General features: G+C 37.4%; 1 protein-coding gene across 6 annotated transcripts in view; it reads left to right on the forward strand.

The window, feature by feature from the left end:
* The first annotated feature begins 264 nt into the window (after nt 1-264).
* Nucleotides 265-21337, forward strand: part of Syde2 (synapse defective Rho GTPase homolog 2) — a 59180-nt gene continuing 38107 nt past the window's right edge. For 2 of the 6 annotated variants that reach the window (XM_063257473.1, XM_063257465.1), the window contains exons 1-3: nt 266-3006; nt 10954-11649; nt 19222-20321. In XM_063257473.1, coding sequence (XP_063113543.1) covers nt 1740-3006; nt 10954-11649; nt 19222-20321 — 3063 coding nt within the window. In that variant the 5' untranslated portion in view covers nt 266-1739. Of the gene's footprint in view, nt 3007-10953; nt 11650-19221; nt 20322-21337 lie in introns of all 6 variants that reach the window. The other 4 variants (XM_063257455.1, XM_063257463.1, XM_023561298.2 and 1 more) reach the window with 4 other exon arrangements.

Below are 21337 nucleotides of genomic sequence, written 5' to 3' on the forward strand. Positions count from 1 at the left end.
TCATATTAAATAAAATATATATTCATCATATACAGTAGTTAAGATGCTTATTTACACTTTGTGAAGCATATGTTAGTCAAATAGAATTAGTCTGGCTTTAGGGAGTTTTTAAATACTTTTATAAGAAAGATAGAACATGTGTACAAACCGTGTAAAATAAACAACCTTAAATACACTATGACTGGGTAGTACTGAGGTTAATTTGTCTGTTTTGTGGAGCTGGACAGGAACAAAGTACAGTTGGACTTTGGAAGAATTTGAGGTCATGTTCATCTGGGAGTTTGGAAATGACTTCACAGGAAAGAAGGCAAGTGAATATAAAGGACTGGTAAGGTTTCTGCAAATACAGATGCAGGTAAAATCATTTCAGGAGGCAGAGAGACTGGGTACTATAGATCAAAGGAAGTTTAGAGCCTGAGCCTTTGATGAAGACACTATAACTAACACAGGGAAATAAGAGTTGGAAATAAGGTAAGTTAGAGCTAGCTTATTTTCTTTTATCCACTAGTGCCTGCATTTATTCAGCAAATACTTCTTAGGACCTACTAAGTGCAAGCTTTAGTATATCAGAGTAGCAAAAAGGTCCTTTTCAATATGTGAAGTTTTAAAATTATAGCTATGGAATCACGGATAGTGATAACATTGATTCTTAGCAATTACTAATAAGTTAATTAGTAGGCATCAATGTGAGGTATTTTATTTGAATACTGCTGCGTGAGATGTCATATTTTGGGGAGAGAGTTGGTAGTTTCGAATTACACTGCTTCTCATTTTCAGTTGTTTCTAAATCTACTATTTGAATTAAAATTAACTTATTTATATTTAAGCTGCAAACTAGGATATTTGTGGCTCTATTTCACAAGTATTGGTTGTTGTAACAATATTGTTGCAGGGCCTGGGATTTACCTCAGCGGCATAAACACCTGCCTTGCAAGCGCGTGGTCTTGAGTTCGATCCCCGGTACAAAAAAGAAAAGAATGTTGCTGTATTAAATTTTTAAAAGAGAGAGAGAAAGACTTAACAGTCACTGATGATGATTTTTTTTCTTTTGCCAAAAGGATTCCTTATTGAAAAGGAATTGCTGTAAACTTTAACTAGCCAGCTCCCTCCTGGCGAAGTTATAAGATCAGAGCGTTTGTAGAACACACTGCACCAAGATACAACTGTACTCACACTTGGTAAAACAATCTTTGTTTTCCCTCAAGCTGGGACTTGCTGGAAGCAAGCTACGCCTCGCGCCGCGGTGGCGCTGGGCAAGGGCTGGTGGGGGGCCGAGGTGGCGGCTGCGGGGGCGCTGTCCTTTCCCCCAGGTTCCTCACCTACGACCTCCCGGCTGCCAGGTTTAGACTCACCTTCCCGCTCGCTGTTGTCCTTTCCCTCCCCGCCTCCACGCTTCCCTGCTCCCCGTATCACCTCGCACACGGTGAGCAAATCTCGAAGCCCGCGGCCCGTCCCGCCTGCCCGCCCGCACCTGAGCTGCGCGCCCACCCGGGGCCGCAAATCGACGGCCCGCACGCCCCGTCCGTCCGACGCGGCCCGGGTCTCCGGGGCATGCGCGCTGCGGCGCCGCCGCCCTCCCCCACCCTTCCCGCGGCGGAGTTATGCCAAGTATGTGAGGAGCCGGCAAGGGCCAGCCCCGGTCATGGGGGGCCGCCGCCGCCTCCTCGAGTGCTGCGTTCTCCACAGCGGCGTTCCGACCTCTCCCCGCGGCGGGCAGCCCGGCTGCTGAGGCGGAGGGGATGGCTGACCCCCTGAGGAGGACCCTTTCGAGACTCCGAGAGAGGCGGGGTCCCCGCGGCTCTGCCACGGCGCCGGCGGCGGCCTCTTCGGCTGCCGAAGGAGACACCTGGGGCGCCCTGGGCTCCCCCCGACGGGAGCAGGCTGGCGGCGCCCGGCGGAGCGCAGAGCCTCCCCCGCCGTCGCCTGGGGCCCCGGGACGGCGGGGGGCTCGTGGGCCAGGGTGGTTCGGCGGGCAGGAGGCCGCCCCCCAGGGCCACGCTCGCGCTTCTGCGCCCTACTCGGAGGACAGCGCGGAGGAGGAGGAGGACGGTGCGGACGCCGACGCCGACTACTACGAGAACCTGCCCGGCAGCGCCTGGCCCGCGGCCCGGCCCGCGCCTGAGGGGGCGGAGGCGGAGCGGCGGCCCCCGCCTCCCTGGCCGGCGGGCTCCTCCCCGGGGGCGGAGGGCTGCCGCCTGGAGACGGGCAGGCTGCGGACCCAGTTGCGTGAGGCCTATTATCTGCTGATCCGGGCCATGCATGACCTGCCCCCTGACTCGGGCACGCGGCGGGGCGGCTTGGGCTCGGCGGATCGCGGCAGCCCCGCGGGAGCCCGGGCTGCTGGCCTGCCGCCTTTTCCCCGCGGCGCCGCCCAGCGCCGCGCCTGCCGCCGGGCCCTGCAGCCGGGAGGCGGCGACTGCCCCCGGCAACAGGTGTCCCCGCCCTGGTCGCCTCTGCGGGAGTCGGGGGCCGGCGGGCTGCGCTGTCCTCGGATGCGGCTGTCCCGCAGCAGAAGTCTTGAGAGTCTCCAGGTGGATGCCAAGCTGCCAGCCTTCCAGCGGTGGCCAAGCGACAGCTATATCAGGTGCGGCGCGCGCGGGGACCGGGACGAGCCCCCGCCACGTGGAGGCGGGATGGACGGCTGGAGCTGGGGCGGCGGCGCCCGGGCGACAGAGCCCGCCGACCTCCTGCGTCGCGGCACTCGCCAGCCCGGCCGCCCCTCGCGAAGCCCATTCGGGGATCCTGCGGGCACCTATGTGGTAGCCAGCGGCAAAGACGACTGTCCCGAGGGGCCCCCCTTCCTCAGGCCACCTGCGGTGACGGTTGGGAAGCTGCAGAAGTGGATGTACAAAGGGCGCCTGCTGTCCTTGGGAATGAAGGGTCGCGCCCGCGGGCCAGCTCCGAAAGTCCCGGGAGCACCGGCAGCCTCTGCGAATGCGAGCCCATTGAAAGTGCAGGAAAACCACGGCCTCTCGTTGCCTCCAGACCAAAGAGTCACACTGACAGGTAGGACACCTCGCGGTCACTGTGCCGACACGCGAGCCGGACTTCTGTCTTAGTAAGATGTGCTCCAAAAATGACTGTGCCTGAGTAATTGGTCTGTTAAGTGGTCTGTTAAAGGGAATGCTATGCATTCGCCTTTCTCTTTTTCTTGCTCCCTCTTTTCCTCCTTCCTTTTTCTCTTCTTTTTCCTTCCTGTTTTCCCTGCTTTCCTTCTTCCGTCTTCTCTCCTTTTTCTTTCCTCCTTCTCTTCTTTTTTCTTTCTTTTTACAGTTCTTTTCTTTTTTGACAGTGGCACGAAGAATCAGTGTTTTGCTTTTTCTTCTCTGAGAGCCAGAATGCTTACTCCCTTAGTGCAATTATTGAGTAAAGGTTAAGTTCACCACAGGGTTGGAGATGGGAGGTGCTGACTTGATTTTTCTCTGTAGCTTTAGGCAAATCCGGAGACCTTTGTGGAGATTGTGAATTTGAATTTGATCCAAGGTGGATTTTATAGGCTTCGTAAACTGTCATTTTACTTATTACACCCTCCTTTTTTCTTCTTTCTCCCAATCTCTTACGCAGAAACACATACATGCAACCAAAATCAAAACAAGTCAGAGGTGACATAAGATTTCTTTTTAGTCAAGATAGCTTTTCACATCTTCGTCCTTCCTCCAACAAACCCCAGCAAAAGTGAGTAATCTTTTTAGTGGAAAACCAAGGCTGTTGGTGTATATTAATCAAAAGAAAAATATTCCTCATGTAATTTTTAAGGAAGTACGAACTCTTAAAGTCATAAAACTGAGTAAAGACTATTTATAATAAAAGCTTTTTGTAAAGTGCATTTGTCCTTAAAATATGATTGTTCCTTATTTTGCATGTGCATAATTTTTAATTATCATTAAAGGTTTAGGTTATCAATTCTGGAAATCTAATTATGTTGTGAATATAAAAAATTTCTTCTTACAAGAAATAGCCAAAGTGACATGGCCTTTTGAATTCCACTCTTAGATATTAAAACTTTTAGTGAACCTAAGACCTACATGTCAGTAATAGCTTTTAATGCTAAAATATGAAAACTATTCATGAGATTTGACAGTTTCTCTGATGAGAAGTACAAATTTCAGGGACCAGGTAAATACAAATTAACTTTAACCAATAAATTCACAACAGTGAGGAGGAACAAAGTTCACAAAAGTTATAGTCAAAGAGGATAAATCAAAAGGTTTATTTAAAGTGTATGCTAAGTTGAAAAGTTTCTTGAATCTGTAAATCTCTAGTACCTACCTGTCAAGTTTTATTGTTTTAAGTATTGTTTCACCTGAATAAAAGGAACAGTAGAATGCCTTTGAGAAGAGGTACACTTTATACCAAGTGCCCATTTAAGAATATGCATTTCCAGGAGTATCTGTAGTCATTTGTATTTTATTGTCACAGTATCTTTACCTTCCTGGATCTAGACTCATTTGATTCTTTGTATGATAGTTGCAATTTATCCATAGCAAAAATCTGTGTAACTTTAGTAAACTATTTTCTACCTTTTGTAGCAATGGTAAAATGTTTACCATTTGATGGCTTTTACTATCCTCAGTAATAGTGTAAACTTTTTCAGATGTTACTTCCCTTCAAATCACAAATTTATCTTTTAGGAGGCATGAAAATAATTTTTAGTATTTATATATGTAATACAGATTTGGAGAGTTTTTTTAAAAAACAATTTTCATGAGTTAGTGGGTTTTACTAAGACCATTCAGGAGACATTACATGGTTATTCTATAATTTTTTGTACTCACCCTAAAAGAGATATCACAGCTGTCATTTAACTATAGCCATAAAAGGAACATAGAAGTTAAGTAGTTTGCCGAAGGTCTGTCACCTGGTTTATGAATTCAAACTGTTGTGTTGATTCAGACTCAGGTCTCATGATCCCAGAACTCCTATTTACATAAGGTCAAAGTGACTCCAAAGTTCTGGAGAAGTTTGATCCAATAAATTATATTAAGTTGCGTGGGCTGAGGAGATGGGTTTTCATACATTAAAGGAGTAAATAACTTCCGCAAAGAAAATGAGGGAATCTTGGGACAGGTTTTTAAAATTTTTTAAAAAATTGTATCCATTTTAAACCTTTACCTTATTTTATTTCAAATTGATGTTACTTGAATTCTACTTTGCAATCATGTTTTTGGGCTGGTGCTGTAGATCTATGATAGACTCTGCTGAGCATGCTCAAGGAACTGGCTTCAAACTCTAGCAATGAAGAAGTAAATAAAAATTATGTTTTCAAAAAAATTGGAGCAGTCCAAATGAAGCAGTACATTTGGAGACGACTATCCTAAAGTGTTTATATTACATTTTTCTGTATGATATATATGAACATATTTTCTTTCAAAATAAAATTACATTTGGATTTATAATACAGACTAACTGTATAACAGGATAGAGATAAATAATCTACACTACTATGTAGTTTGAATTTTTGAGACCATATGACATGTGGAATCTTTTGATTTCTGGTTCCCACTAAAAACCATTAAAACTTTGGATAGTGTTATAATACCAGTGATTTGATGCACTTAAGTATGTAGTGTTTGCAGATTGGCCAATTTGTTCCTAATTGAGGTGGTTATTTAGGAAATCTAAAGTTATTATGTATAGTAAATATTGTCAAGTTTCTACAAGCCTAAGATTATGAAGGACTCTTTATTTGCTAACTATACTTCATTATAAATCTTTATAAATAAGTTTGAATTAGCATATAGTTCACAGCCATATATTTAGTATTAATTTGTTTCAGCTTCTTATTTCTTTAAAAAATAATTAGTTTACTATGGTTTCATTTTCCACATAAGCTATGAAAGAAGAAGTTTTAGGTATGTAGTGTACTAATATTTTTCCCTAAAAATTTTAGGCAATTCTTTGAGTGTAGTATTAATTAAATGGTATGATTGTATCCATTTTAAGTGGTCATGGTATTATAGTGCAGAATGCCATTCACTTTTCTCAAATATTTGTAGCTCTGAACTCTCATGAGATATATCATCTTTTCTGGATTGAGCCACTTCACTGTCAGTAACAATAGGCATGTAATTGTGGACAGTCTTAAAGTTTTAAATCACTCTCTAAGAGAGTGCTGTGGTCCTGGTAGCAAGTGCAGTTTTGGTGTTTTTGTTTTTTTTTTAATTGCTTTGGAAGAGTGCCATAGAACATTGCAGTTGCTGGTGACTGGAAAACTTTGAGAATTACAAATTTAACAGAACATAGTGTTGTGTTGATTTGAAGTCCTGTGCTGTTTAGTCAGTGATTTCTAAGAACTACAAAGGCTTTTTTTCTAGGCCCTTGCTACTCTATAAATTATTGTTCACTGTTTAAGAAATGTGCTTTTCAAAATTAAAAAGCATATAAATGCCCTTGAAAATTATGTTAAAATGCAGATTCATTGTGGTCTGAGACTTGAGCTTCTGCATTTCAAGAAATTTCCAGTATAGATGGATGGTATTATTTGGCAGTCCACACTTTTGAGTAGTAAACTTTTAGAGTTATGTTTCTCAAAATTTTAAAAATGCATTCTACCTTGTCCCAATACTTACACAAACACTAGCCCTAATTAGAACAAAGCACTTGAGTTTTTCTGTTCCACTCTTATATGTGTGAGTTAATACTTAATGCTTATAATATATGATTTTGAGTAGTTCCTTTAAGGTTGGTCTCATCTTGCAGCAATAAGTGTTAGGCTTCAGAATCTGCAAGGCAAGAGGACATAGTGGTGAGCAGAATGGAGATTCTGGGTCTCTTATTAGACTACTGCTTACCAGGTGTCTTGTGACCTTAGACAAGTTACTGAACTTTGTGTGGCCTCAGTCCTTAGGTTGAGAGAATAAAAAAAGATGATTCATTTGGTATTGTGCCTGATGCTTAGCTATTACAGGAATACAAGCAGGCTTTGAGAGAATACCGCTTACCACAGACCATTAGGATTCTAGATGGAGGGTGAGAAGATTAGAAGTTGAAGAGTACTGCCTTGAGCTTTGGGAATGGAGCTAGAGTACCTGATCCCCCCACTTAGGGATGTTTAGTTATTCTGCTCATCTTTTCTTTTATATTCTTTCTCTTGCTCCTCCTTGTTACTTTTGTGCATCTGAAAACAGTTTGAAAGTTCTCTGCTTTTCAAAAACAAGAGCCTAAGAATTTTTATTGGTAGTTTTTATTGATAGAAAAGAGAAAGAGGAAAAGTGCTTTTTTCCTATTCATTTTACCTTTCTTCCTTATAGATTTATTTGGGGAAAAACATGTATGTGCATAAATACATAAATTTTAGCATAGATTTAAATACATGATGCTCTTAAGGATATTTTTATTTAGTTTTTTTATATTAGGAATTGAACCTAAGAGCACTCTACCACTAGATTGTATCCCCAGCACTTTTTTTGAAAAAAAATTTTTTTGACACAAGGTCTCATGCAATCCAGGCTGGTTTTAAGTTTACAGAAATCCTCCTGCCTCATCCTCGCAAGTGCTGGGATTATAGGCATGTGCCACCATTCCCCAGCCCCTAGTACTTTTTTAATATTTTATTTGAAACAGAGCCTTTTAAAATTGTCCAGGGTGACCTCGAATTTGATATTCTGCCTCTGTCTGCTAATGGCTGGGATTATTGGTGTATGCCACTGTCAGGCTCTGTAGTGGAAACCTTAAAATGATGAAAAGATGTTAGGTGCTGCACATAGTTGAAATATATAATTTTTAGTTGCTGATGCTTTTAAACAGAAGGCACTAAGTTAGATGTTTAGTAGTGAGTACTAAGTATGGTGGCACACACCTAAAGTTGCAGTGCTCTAGGAGGCAGAGGCAGGAGGGTTCCAAGTTTGACCTTCAACCTAGGCCATTCATTGATTTAGTGATACCCCCAATCTCAAAGTTAAATAATAAATAAAGAGGACCAGAGGTATAGCTCATAAAAAAGCCCTGATTTAATCCCCATTAATTTTTTTTTTTTTGTCTTTTTCATTTTTATCGGTACCAAGGATCGAACTCACGACCACCTGCTTGCAAGGCAGGTGCTTATGCCGCTGAGCTAACTCCCCAGCCCCAATCCCCATTAACTTTAAAAAAATAAAAAAGAAACTTCAGTAATAGTAGTACATGTAGACTTCTTATGAAATAATGGTTGGGAAAACAAAATTGGCTTGAAAAGTTCCTCACTGTGTAGAGTATTCTGAGTGAAGAATTTTGCAGAAACTGCCTCTTTTAAATTCTCTTATATTTTCAAAACAAAATGGCTTTAATTAGAACTGAAAATTAGAGCAAAGCATATATACAGACTTTTCAAGAGAATAAAGACATCTTTGCCTTGCAACTTTACAAAGTTGTCTTTGTTTTTACTTATGCCCTCATATATGTATGTATCCCTGTCTTGAATAATGTTTAATTCATCTTTAATAACTCAGTTAGTTTTTAAAAACTCAGTAAGCTTGACTTTTATGAGAAATCATAATGTAGTTGTTTATCTCTAAACTTAAACTTCAGCATTATGTATTTTGCATGTTTTTTTTTTTTTTTTTTTTCTTTTGTTACCGGAAATCAAACTCAGGACCTTGCATTTGCCAGGCAGGCACTGGTGAGCATCAAGCATTTTGAAATAAGGTGATAGTAATCAGCCTGAAACTAACGTACATAGTTTCATGCTTTTATCGTTTTATTAAAAATAGCTGTAGTATATCTCATAGTGTAATTTTTCCTTTTAGTATTACACTTTCATTACTTATTTTTATAAGGCTGTCTGTCCACTTGCTTAAATATGAGGTGCTAGTAGATTTATTTTTCTTACTACAGTCTCTTGGAATGTAATACAAGTAGATGAATGTCTGAAGAATCACTTATAGTGTATAATATCTAAAAAAATTCTGGTAATTCTCAAAGTAATACGTCTAATGCTACAAAATTTTGAGTGCTATAAGAGATTTCTGAGAATAAGATAAAAATAAGATGTGGTCCTTAATTATTGTGAATTACATAATTTTATACTTTCTTGCTTCAAATTTATAATTGTGTCAAAACTACATATAAATAATATCCTGTGTAGGTCTGAAATGCCTGTAAATAAGGTTTGAATATGAAATATATTTAGATTGCAGTGCTCTTGGCAAAAGCATGTGATTGCTGAGAACCCAAAAGCTTCAGTAGTTCCTGAGCATGAGAGTGATTTTTATTTGTGAATTTTAACTGTAAAGAAGATATAACCAAAATCTTCAGGTTTTCGTTAATTAAGCTAAATAAGTTCAAGGTATTATTGAGTATCTGTTATATGTTTGTATGTTAAGTCCCGGAGAGAGAAGATGGACATCTCTTAGTAGTAGCCAAGGAGTCAGAAGAGTTTTAAGTGCTGCCTCTTTTATTTATCAGTGGTGGTCTCAGGCAAGCTACTTGATTTTTCTGAATATTATTTTATAGTTTTCAGTGTATCTAAACATATAGTAAAACAGATTGATACTATTCCTTGTCCTGTGAGGGTTGCCTGCTTTCCAACTGTTAATGAGTAGCATAGTGTGGGAAGAAGATTGACAGTGTGGGTTTTAGTATTAGAAAGGCTTAATTTTGGGTACTGTGCTACTGGCTCTTGACTGTATTTTGCATATTCTTTGAAGCTTATGGTATAATCATACTCATTTCATAGGATTGGTGTAATTTCTTATTGCTTTGTCTCTTCTACCTGGCGTATACTGTAATAGTCACTTATTTGTCTAGTGAATGAATGGCCAACATCATAGAAGTTCATTGGCACTTCATTTGCTACTGATATTTGCACCTGGAATTAGCTGAACTTGAACTTCAATTTGTTTGAGGTTGTTTTGGTTAGTTAAAGGGTGGTAACTAACAATTTTTTGAATGTTACTGAGTTACTCATAGCTTATTGTGTTTACCTCTCTTTTTATTAAAACATGTTTTATTTGCTGTAGCACTAAGGTAAATGAACCATATATACCTATTCAAAGTAGTGTAAGACCATAATTCCCTAATTTACAAACTTGACATGATCTTAGATTTCTAAAAACTGACTTTTCATTATCTGTATGCAGTGAATTTATTATTATAGTGGACAGATATTTAGCTAATTTCTGTCATTGAATCCTGTTTTATGCAACTCCTTGGAAACCCAAATATATATATATAAGTACCTGATGTCTCACATTGAATTATGAATTTCTTAAGGGCAAGAATTATTTTGTTCATGTTTTCATTTTTTTTTTTTTAATTTATTTTTTCTCTTTTTCTTTTATATCGGTACCGGGGATTGAACTCACAACTGCCTGCTTACAAGGCAGGCACTTATTATTTTGTTCATGTTTACCTGTTGCTAAAATTTATCTTCAGCCAATGATAGTATAGCTGTGTTGTCTTACTAGGTGATGGAGTGTTTGGTTCTAATCTAGACCTCCTTTAGAGAATTTTATTTTTATTTTTACCCTAGGTATTTATAACTCAAACTCTGTATAAGATACTACTTATAAACTCTGTATAATATACTTGCTGTATATTTAAGAAACCTGTGTTATGTTGAAATTTTAATAAGGCATATTTTTTTGTTGTAGAAAGTTTATCTTTGTGTATAAAGATAAGACTATTATATTTTCTGATGACTTCTGGTCCTTTAAATAGTTGAAAATTATTCAACTATTAAAGGTATACTATATACAAAGCATTCTATATAAAGTTTCTAAAAAGTATATTTTGCTTAGGGTAGGGTACTGTAAGGCACATGTCAAGCTCAAAATTCTGAGACTTGTACTAATAGACTAATTTCTGAGTAATAGAAATCATATTTAGAAAGACAATCAGTTTTTTGTTAGATTTTATTGGTGAATGTGAGTAATATTATTTTTCTTTTTCATTCTTTTAAAAATACTTTAATAACTGAAGTTTAATAACTCTCTTAGAGAATCAGGCATTATACCTTTTTTTTCTTCTTTGAAATAGATTTATTGGAAGATGTTTATGGCTCTTCAGTGAAGAGAAGAGAACTTGAAGATCTGAAGGATAACATAGAATTCACAGGTCATAAACCACTGAACAGCATCACTGTTTCAAAAAAACGCAACTGGCTCTATCAGAGTAGTCTAAGAGCTCTTAATCCAGAAGAAGAAAATAAAAAATACCACAATAGAAGCAATTTATCCGTCTCACCTGTGTCTCCACCTTACCATCAACTATCACAACCTTTCCTGAAATCATCTGAAGAATATTGTACATATATGGTTTGTAATGCTACAGACTCTTCATTGTCAAGAAACTGTTCTATAGATTTTAATGAGGAAAATGATGCAGATGATGAAGGAGAAATATGGTACAATCCTATTCCTGAGGATGATGACCTTGGCATGTCAAGTGCTTTGAGTTTTGGAGAGGCAAACCCTGGTACCCTAAAGCTTCCTGTGACCAGTTTGAGCATACTTTCTGATAGTGATCTAATGAAAGCAGAGCAGCATACTGAAGATTTGTTGTGTTCTTCCGAACACATGGGTGATATTCAGACCATGCAGTTAAATGAAATGAATCCTACAAATTTCATCCATTCTACAGAATTTGTGACACAGCACACGCAAAGGCTAGGACGTAAGACACAAGAAGATATGATGGTGGAGGACAGCCCCATATTGAAATCTCCTTTTGCAGGTAAAGATCATACATTAATGTTTTCTTTCTTCTTTTTCTAGCCTTTGATAATTGCTAAAGCTAGATATAAATGTCTTTTTTTATGTTCTTTTCCTTATGCTCACGTATAAAGTGAACATATTTTTACACACAAAACTCAAGCATATAGGGCCTGGGGATTTAGCTCAGTGGCATAAGTGCCTGCCTGGCAAGCATAAGATCGTGAGTTCGATACTTGGTACCAAAAAAAAAAAACCCTCAAGCTTATAAGTTTTTTATATACATGGCAGTTTATTTTTATCATAGACTTGGTTTTGTAATTTTTTTAGTGTGTTGATCCTCTGAGACAATAATTGCTTTTTTAAATTTAAAACAGCAAAACAGGAAAAAGGGTAGAATTGATTCAGAATTTCAAAAAATTAAGAAATTGACACTAAATAATGTATAACATTGTTATATTAGAAGTAGTTGTTCAAGTTACAAGATTTAGGCATGAAAAAATAATCAAACAATGAAAACACAAACTGTTCTTTTGGATGAACTAACAGATTAGTAGTATAGTTATCGTGTGTGTGTGTGTGTGTGTGTGTGTGTGTGTGTGTATGTAGAGAGAGAGAGAGAGACCTTTCCCTTCTTTCTTCTCTCCTTTCCCCAGCCCAGTAATAACTGCTTTTCTTTTAGTTGAAAGAGTGTAACCATAGAGAGTAGAAAAAAATATACTTTATGTAAATCTTATTTTGCTCATTCCTTCCTTCATTCGCTTGTATTTGGCCTGGCCAAAGCTGAAAAGTTGTCTTTTAGTATATCAGGGATTATTAGTTTATAATTTTGTGTCTGTGAGCAAAGGAAGGGAAGAAAAGGAAAGAAAGAAGTAGAAGTAAAGACCTTGCTAATAAGAGGTGCTATATTAGTTAAGGAACCAAAATATCAAAAATTTGAAGTCATTCATATGTATATATGGTTGATATGTGTGCTGATGTTTGGCATCTTTGAATCTATTTTTTAAAAAGGCATTTCATGTTGTTTAACCTAACGGTTTTTGTTTTTTGATGGTCTTCAGTTGTCTGATGTGCTCCTATTGGTCACAGTTACTCTCCCCAGGTAGCAGAGCGTGAGGCTCATTTGGCTGTAAATGTCAAATGAACTTAGTGTATTTTATAACAAGTCATTTTAATTTATAGCATCTTAAATGATGCAGAATATTTAGAGATACAGGGTGTAGCAGATGCTGTCAGTGACTTACTTCCATATTTCTTGGTTTTTGTGACTTTACACTTAAAGTGGTGAAGCATGATTCTACCCACCAGCCTGAGGACTTCCTCTGAAGTCAGGGTATCTCTCTGCTGTGCTGACAGGAGGTGATGTACAACTACCCCTGCTCCCTCACTTTTTGGGCACACATTTCTGAGTAAATATTTTACATTGTTCCCCTAACTTTTTCATGATTTTAAGCTGCAGTTACCCATGGTGGTAGCAGTCTTGATATTCACCTTGAATTTTCTCCCGAGTTTTCTCACTTGTTGGTGTTTTTGTGCTCTTCAAATAAACTATTTTCATTTGCATATCTTACTTAGGGACATGGAGAGGTAGAATAAATGTTAGAGTAAGACAAAAAATGAATTTATAAAACTGTATACTATATGGTGACAATTTTGAAAGAAACACTGATTGTTGTACTGGAAATGACTGATGTTTTTGTTTTCTAGGTGTTGGGATTGAAGGAAATTTAAAACTTTTCCTTTGGGCATTTCTAATTGCAGACCAATTTTCTAAAGAAAATATGTGTTTTTTGTAATCTGGATGGGAAGAGAATAAATACTATATGCAGTAGTGATTTTGACTGTGGGTTATCAGAGAAGATTGCAGTTCACAAAGATGAGTACAGAATGGAGCAGAGAAACCAAGAGGGTATAAGGGTAAGAACATAGTTAGAAAGCCATCACCTATATAGTGACACAACATTTATTATCATAAAACTACTAGTTTATATTTGTGGCAGATTGTAAACCTAGAACTGACAAGCATTTTTTTTATTTGTACTTTATTTTTTTATTAGTACATGTCTGCAGTATACAATGATTACAGCTATTGTGGGGAGTTGGTACATGCACATAATACATCTAAACCCATCTTCCTTTTTCTTTTTTGTTTTTCATCCCTTAGCCTTTTCCCCCCTTCCTTGTAACTGTTGATCTACTTCCCATTTGCAGAAGCCCATGTGGTTATCATTTTTTTCCACTCCCTGTCTTCCCTGTTCCTCTGTCTCTTGTGCCCCCATTCATTTGAAAAAGTTCTCCCTAGTTCTTTTATCTATCTTCTGTTTTTCTCTTTATATATATTGAGTTTTTCATGTAATAGAAACTATGAGATACTTAAATTTTTATGTTTGACTAATTTCACTCAACATTATGGTCTTAAATTGCATCCATTTCTCTGTGAATGCTTCATGTTTATCTATCGTTATGATAAAGTAGTATGTAAATACTACATTTTCTTTTTCCATTCATCTGTTGATGGGTATATGGCATATAAGTCATTCCCAAGATTTAGTTATTGTAAATTACACTCCTGTGACATGGGTATGTATGTTTCCCTGTCATATTATTTCTTTAATTCTGAGGAAGGTACCTAGAAGGAGAATAGCTGAGTAAATGGAATTTCTTTCTTGGTTTTTTGAGGAATCTATACATTGATTTCCATAATAGTTGTACTAGTTTGTGTTCCCCCAACAAACATTTAAAAAATGTAAAGTATGGAATGACAGATGCTTATATTTCTTTTTTCACTTTTGTTCTTTTAGTAATTCAAATCCAGCAAGCACAATCCTAAATGGACCAAAGGAAATATTTAGGCAGTTTATTTATATACCATTGTCTTAGTTACTTTTCTTGTTGTTGAGACCCAGAGTTAGAGGAGGAAAAGTTTATTTCATCTCACCATTAGTAGAGGCTTCAGTCCATAGCCAGCTGTTTCTAAGGCAGGGTGGCCTGGCAGGAGCATATCACAGAGAAGGAAGGTAAGGTAGGCAGAACCCAAAGAAGCAGCAAGCTGCAGCTGCAAACCTTTTTTTATCTATCCCTTTATATTCTATCCAAGAGTAGAATTTTTTCTATCCCTTTTTTCTATCCCTTTATATTCTATCCAAGCTACCAGCCTATAAATTGATGCCACCTACACCTAGGGTGGGGCTTCCATTATCAGTAATTCCAGTATTACACCCGTATTCATATTCACACACTTTAAATCCAGCCACCTCTGAAAAAATCCACTTGCGAGGACATCTAGATACAAGTGATAGCAGCCATGGTGGTTTTGTTTGTTTGTTTGTTTGTTTGTTTTTTTAGTTTGATAGAAATGTTACTTAGAGTGATTTACTTTCCTGATCCGGCCTGCAGAACATCAACAAGTTCAGAACTCCTGGAGGGGAAACGGGGATTAAATAAAAGACATAGGGGAGACAAAAGAGAGATGAAAGCAAGACGAAATAATCCGATCAAGCTTCCGGTTTATTCAGAAAATAATCACACCTTTTATAGGCTAAGGGCAGGAGCTGGGACAGGAAGAGGTTAAACAGATGAATACAACAGGGTTACCATCACATCCAGATACGTGACGTAAGCAGAAGAGGATTATGGTTAATGTAGGCAGACGCAGCCCCCATAGGAGAGAGAGAGAGACATCGAGGCAGCAATGCCTGTCACTCGGCTCCCTACACTTTCCTTAGCAATATTTGTAGTAGTTGTAGTTGTTGGGAGAGACAGTGGTTGAATTTCAAAGTAATTATTTGATCAGAGAATAGGAAAGCTAATGTACAAGTATTTTTAATATGAATGACAACTTTTAGATTTTCCTTTTTTCTTTTTCTTTCTTTTTTTTTTTTTTTTTTGGTACTATTACCTCACACTTGCCAGGCAGGCACTTGTACCACTGAGCTAAATCCCTGGCCCTATGAAAGACAATTTTTTTTTTTAAATGGATTTGAGATTTAATGTTGATACTTTGGTATAATTTGAACTTTTAAAATATGAAGTGCCAAAAGTAATTATTTGGCTCACAGTTTTAGAGACTTTGTCCATTGATCAGTATGGGTTCAAGATAAGACAAGCTTAGCAGAAAAACAGAATAAGCTAAGAGTAACTCTTACAAACCTAAGAGTTTTACCTTTTTACAGGTAGGAAATAAGAAATTATTCTGTTTTCATCTTAAGGCTAAGTTACTTTTATTTTTTTTAATCAAATTTTCTTTTATTTTGAAAGTAGTAAAATACAACAGAACAAGATAGAATAAAGCCAACTGAGACCGTGTAGTGAAATCGGTACAGAACTTCCCAGCAGGTTACCAGGATAATAGTAATAGGTATCACAGTATATTTCATTATCTTACAATAGTTGTTCTTTCAGTCATGTATATCAAAATAAAATGAAATACAGAACATTATAAAACTTCTCAAAACAGAATATTGAGTAGAGCAGTACCATTAGTCAGAATAAAGCAAAATAGTAATAAAAATATTTGCCTTCAAAGAGATGGTAGAAAGAAGTCCCCCATATTGCTATGGTCAATCTCCTAAGAGATGCTCAGATTTCTGGTTCCCACTTGCTAACACGGGGACAGGGGAAGGAGGGTGGGGGAAGTGGGATGTTTGACTCTAGGCCATGCACCTATAGGTTCACTATTGCTTAGCAGGGAAGCAGGCTGGTTGCTTGGTTTCCCAGCATCCTAAATTCCAACATGGTGTGGATCTCAGGAGACACTGGTGGTTCTTTCCTGGAGGGGCCGTAGTCTGCCACACCACAGCCACTTACCAGGGAGGGGAGCTGCTTGCTTGGTTTCCCAGTGTCCTAAGTTCCAACATGGCACAGATATCAGGAGACACTGGTGGTTCTCCCTCTGGAAGGGCTGCAGTCTCTGAATGAAATTTTAAAAATTGCTCTTAACAGTTGTGCTTTGTTTCTGACCTAACTTCCAGATGAATATGACTTTTATCTAGTTGCAGTCAGATTGAACTTTCATTTTGCTTTTTTTCTTGGTGTTATTCATTTTGCATTTTTACTTGTAAATTAGCATTATTGATGGTTTTTGTTAATTGGGTTTTATTTTTGTTTGTTTGGCCTTTAGCTCACTGTGTAGCCCAGGCTGAACTGGAATTTGTGGTGATTTCCTGCCTTAGCCTCCTGAGTGCTAACAATATCTTTTTGGGGGGAGGGCATTGAGGAACAGGGTTTTTCCTATGCAGTTCAGGGTGGCCTTAAGCTGCTTTGTAACCCCAGCTGGTATCAAACTTGCAATGATCCTTTTGCCTTAGCCTCCTGTGTCCCCAAGTACTGCTGGTTAGCATTATCATCTTTTAAGCTTTATTGAGTTTCATGGAGTTGATGCACTCTAATGTACTTGACAATTTTCCTGGTATCAGGTATTGATAGATTGTTTTCATTGTGATTGCCGTGATCTTTCATTATATGTTTTTTCTCTTCTCTTCTCTTCTCTTCTCTTCTCTTCTCTTCTCTTCTCTTCTCTTCTCTTCTCCTTTGCTTCATTAGGATCACTTACTAGTATCACGACTAGAACTTAACGGCTGATGACTACTGGTGATAATTTCTATATTTCTAAAAAGTTTACTAATTTGCAGGGCTGGTTGGTTGATTCCTTCATTGATTCAATGAATGTTGAGGGATAGTAACTATTCTGGGTGCTAAAGGAGTATGCTGGTTTCACTTGACTTTACCCTGGTACTTTATATTTATGAATTTTCATTCTGTATTTTCTTTTTATATTCTGTGATTTGATTAGTATATTGTAGTTTAACTGTAAATGATTGTGCAATTTGGTACTATTTCAGCTTTTGGGTTGTATATAATAAATATTTTGGTTTAATGAACTAACAATAGAAACTACTAGCTAACATGTATTATATTTAATTTTAACAATAAAAAACTTCAAGAGGAATTATTTATCTAATATGTAAAAAAAAGTCACAATGTAAAACTCCTTAAAAATTTAATGAAATCCAGAATAATTTCATACACTGGGTCATTTTTCTAGGCTCTGATAAAATAGATTAGTGTTTGTAGACTAACACAAGCCTTTGATTACTGTAGAATGTTTTAGAATAGGAAGCCTGTCAAATTGTACTGTGATTTGTAGTATAAGGGGATGCCTTGTATAGTTTATAAATGCTTGATTACTTACTAGCTATTACCAGAGGAGCCCAGTAGGCATACTTGAAATAGTCTTCTCTTTATAAAAGGAAACTTACTTCTTTGTGATTAGGGCATACAGAACAGGGAGGAGATAGAATATTAATACTTTAAAGAAAGACTTCATTTTGTCTATTGATGTTTTAAAATGAATAAACACTTTTCCTCATTTTGATTGTGGAATATAGTTTTACATAGGTTGGCATCTGATAATAAGGTTATTAGATGTTTGCCTGGAAAGGATAGTCAGAGTTTGAAAAAGTAATGTAAATTGTAAAAAAGTGGGATATTAGATTATTTAAAGGAAAAGTTTTAAATTTATAATACTAGGTTTTAGAAAATATTTTTAGTTTGCTTTATTAGGAACAGTACAAATATAAAAATGAAATTTGGCAACCTCTTTTTTTAGTGGGAATGTGCAAGTTTAAATAATAGTTGAGAAAAGTCTTTAATATCAATTTAACATCTATAACTGGGCATAAGTGTTTAGGAGGATGGAGAGGCTCAAAGTATAGCATTTGAGAGTATACGCTCTGAAAGTCAGTGCATCGCTTTCAAACCTGGTTCTGTGGTCTTGCAGCCCTGTAATCCTGGACGAATTTGACAACTGTATGCCTGAGGCTCCTCATCTAGTAATGGGGTACTAATGTTATTTACCTCATATAGTAATATGGGAATTAAATGAGGGTCTGTGCGTACTGAGTAGCTCAATAAGTGTTGGCTGGTGTTATTATTGAATCATAATAAAATATTAGTTTACTGACAATAAACTACTTTTAATATTATTTTTGTCAAAATACTTAAAGTTAGATTTATAACATCAAAATTCAATTACTCACTGACTAGAGTTTGCTTAGTCTTTGGTGATATAGTCTAAGAAATTTAGAGCAAGGAAGGGCTCTTGGTTGCCAAAGTTATAAACTTGTTTAGTTTTTAAGTTTTTTTTAAAACCAGCACTGCTATGTGGTAACACTTAGCTTTAGAGGACTATAAATATAGAAGAAAAGCATTCTTATAGTAACATTTCTAGTTAAAATATATTATAATAGCAAGTTTTCTTAGTTTCATCAGATATATACTATTCAAAATTATACTCACTGGACCGTATTACAGTAGGAGATGTTTAAAAGTACTTGTATTACCCTTTTTCCCAACCTTCAGAATAGGAAGATGGAGAAAAGAAGCTTCTTTCTACTGTAAGCTATTTGGACATCCTTGATATGTATTGTGCTTGAGCATGGAGATAAAGAGTGACCTGAACTACTAAGTCTCCCCACTAAGATGAAACAAGGGAAGAATTTGTCCATGTGATACCTGTTTAGTTGATATTTATAAAATAAGACTAAAAGTAGAAATGAAAATGATCACTTTATAATCTTTTTTCTTTCTTTTTAAGGTCCTGGTGTCTTAGCTGCTACAAATAGAACTGAATTGGGAATCATGGAACCATCTTCACCAAGCCCGAGCCCTGTGAAAAAAGGCAGTTCAATTAGTTGGTCTTTACCAGATAAAATAAAATCTCCACGAACTGTGAGGAAACTTTCCATGAAAATGAAGAAGTTACCAGAATTTAGTCGAAAACTAAGTGTTAAGGGAACCTGGAATAATATAAACAGTCCAGAGAGTACACCTTCCTTTTCTAAAAGTAGCTGTAGAGAAGTTCATCATACTGTTATTCTACCTTCTGGGAATACTACCACCGCTGCCAAGAGGAATGTTATAAGCCTGTACCATCTTGATACTACTGTATCTTCTCAGCACAGCTACCAGAACAAAACCTCTGTGAATTCAAAATATTCCTGCAAAGGTGGTTATCTCAGTGATGGAGACTCACCTGAACTTATAACTAAATCTAGCAAACATGGACCTGAAAACAAATTTGGAAAAGGAAAAGAAATCATTCCAAGTAGTTGTAAAAATGAAATAGACATAGATGCTTTTAGACATTATAGCTTTTCTGATCAACCTAAGTGTTCACAGCACATATCTGGGCTCATGAGTGTACATTTCTATGGGGCTGAGGATTTAAAACCCCCTCGGATAGATTCAAAAGACGTCTTTTGTGCAATTCAGGTAGATTCAGTAAACAAAGCAAGAACAGCCTTGCTCACATGTCGGACAACATTTTTAGACATGGATCACACTTTCAACATAGAAATTGAAAATGCACAACATTTGAAATTAGTAGTATTCAGTTGGGAGCCCACTCCAAGAAAAAATCGAGTGTGTTGTCATGGAACTGTTGTTCTGCCTACCTTATTCAGAGTGACAAAGACACATCAATTGGCTGTCAAACTTGAACCTAGAGGTCTTATTTATGTGAAAGTGACTCTCATGGAACAGTGGGAGAATTCTCTTCATGGATTAGATAAAAATCGAGATTCAGTATTATTTGGTGTTGACATTCAAAAAGTTGTAGAAAGAGAAAATGTAGGATTGATGGTGCCACTCTTGATACAGAAATGTATTATGGAAATTGAAAACAGAGGCTGTCAGGTATTATTTCACTGTGTTTCTCTACTACCACCTCCTTTATTGATTTAATTATTGATTATAACTCTTGGGGAAGAAATGCAAGGTAAGGTAAAAAAAATTGTAGACATTTTCCCACTCTACTCTTTATTGTTTTGGTATTACTATTTAGGATACAAGTCATAGCTACAACCTGTGTTGTCAGTGACTTGAGTTTGCTAGATGTTTTCCTAATTTGTGCTGTGATTCAGAGCTGGGAAGGTTTGATAAGTAGAGATTAAGAGGGCCTTACAGTGGCTTTCCTAGGAAAAGGTAGGACTGATAATATAGGCAAATCCTAATTCTTTTAAGAAATGTTTCCACATAGTTTGCCATTCTAAAAGAAGAAGTTCTAATAGTGAATCCTATAACCCTGTTTCATTTTTAAAATTAACTCCCTGCTCTTATTTCCTACTGCCTCAGTCTGTCTCTTTGGAAGTCAAAAACTTACCACTCTTTGCTTTGGGATATCATGGAGGCTGAGGAGAGGTCCTATTAATAAGAACACAACTCATTCCTTTTAAGTAAGAAGGCAGAGGTAACCATTAAAAGAAACCTGGTATGTAAATGTTAGCTATTAATACATGTGACAGTGATAGATAGCATATAACAGGATATTATTGAACTATAAAAATACACAAGTTCTTCTGTAACAAATTAAGCCTAAAAAATCTTTATGGCAGAAATATTTTTGTTGTGCCCCTATCAGTTTTTATAACATTGACTATAAAAAACAAAGATAAACATAAAAAATGTGAATGAAATATAACTTCTTGATTTAAAATATCAATATTAGAATATTAATGTAGAAGCTATAGAAATAATATAAGTTAGTGGAATTTTGTATTACGGTACTAAAGTCCTAAATTCTGGTTTCTCCTCTGTTAATTATTTGGCTGTGTGATGTTGGGCAACTCACTTAATCACTGTGGGTCTTGCTTGTGTGCATAAAAAATGCCGTAGCTCCCCAAAGCTGAGAAATAGGACATCTAAAGTCTTCC

The sequence above is a fragment of the Cavia porcellus genome, unplaced genomic scaffold, assembly GCF_034190915.1.
Source record: "Cavia porcellus strain 051 isolate PalLab524CR breed Dunkin Hartley unplaced genomic scaffold, mCavPor4.1 scaffold_1, whole genome shotgun sequence".
Taxonomy (NCBI): Eukaryota; Metazoa; Chordata; class Mammalia; order Rodentia; family Caviidae; genus Cavia; species Cavia porcellus.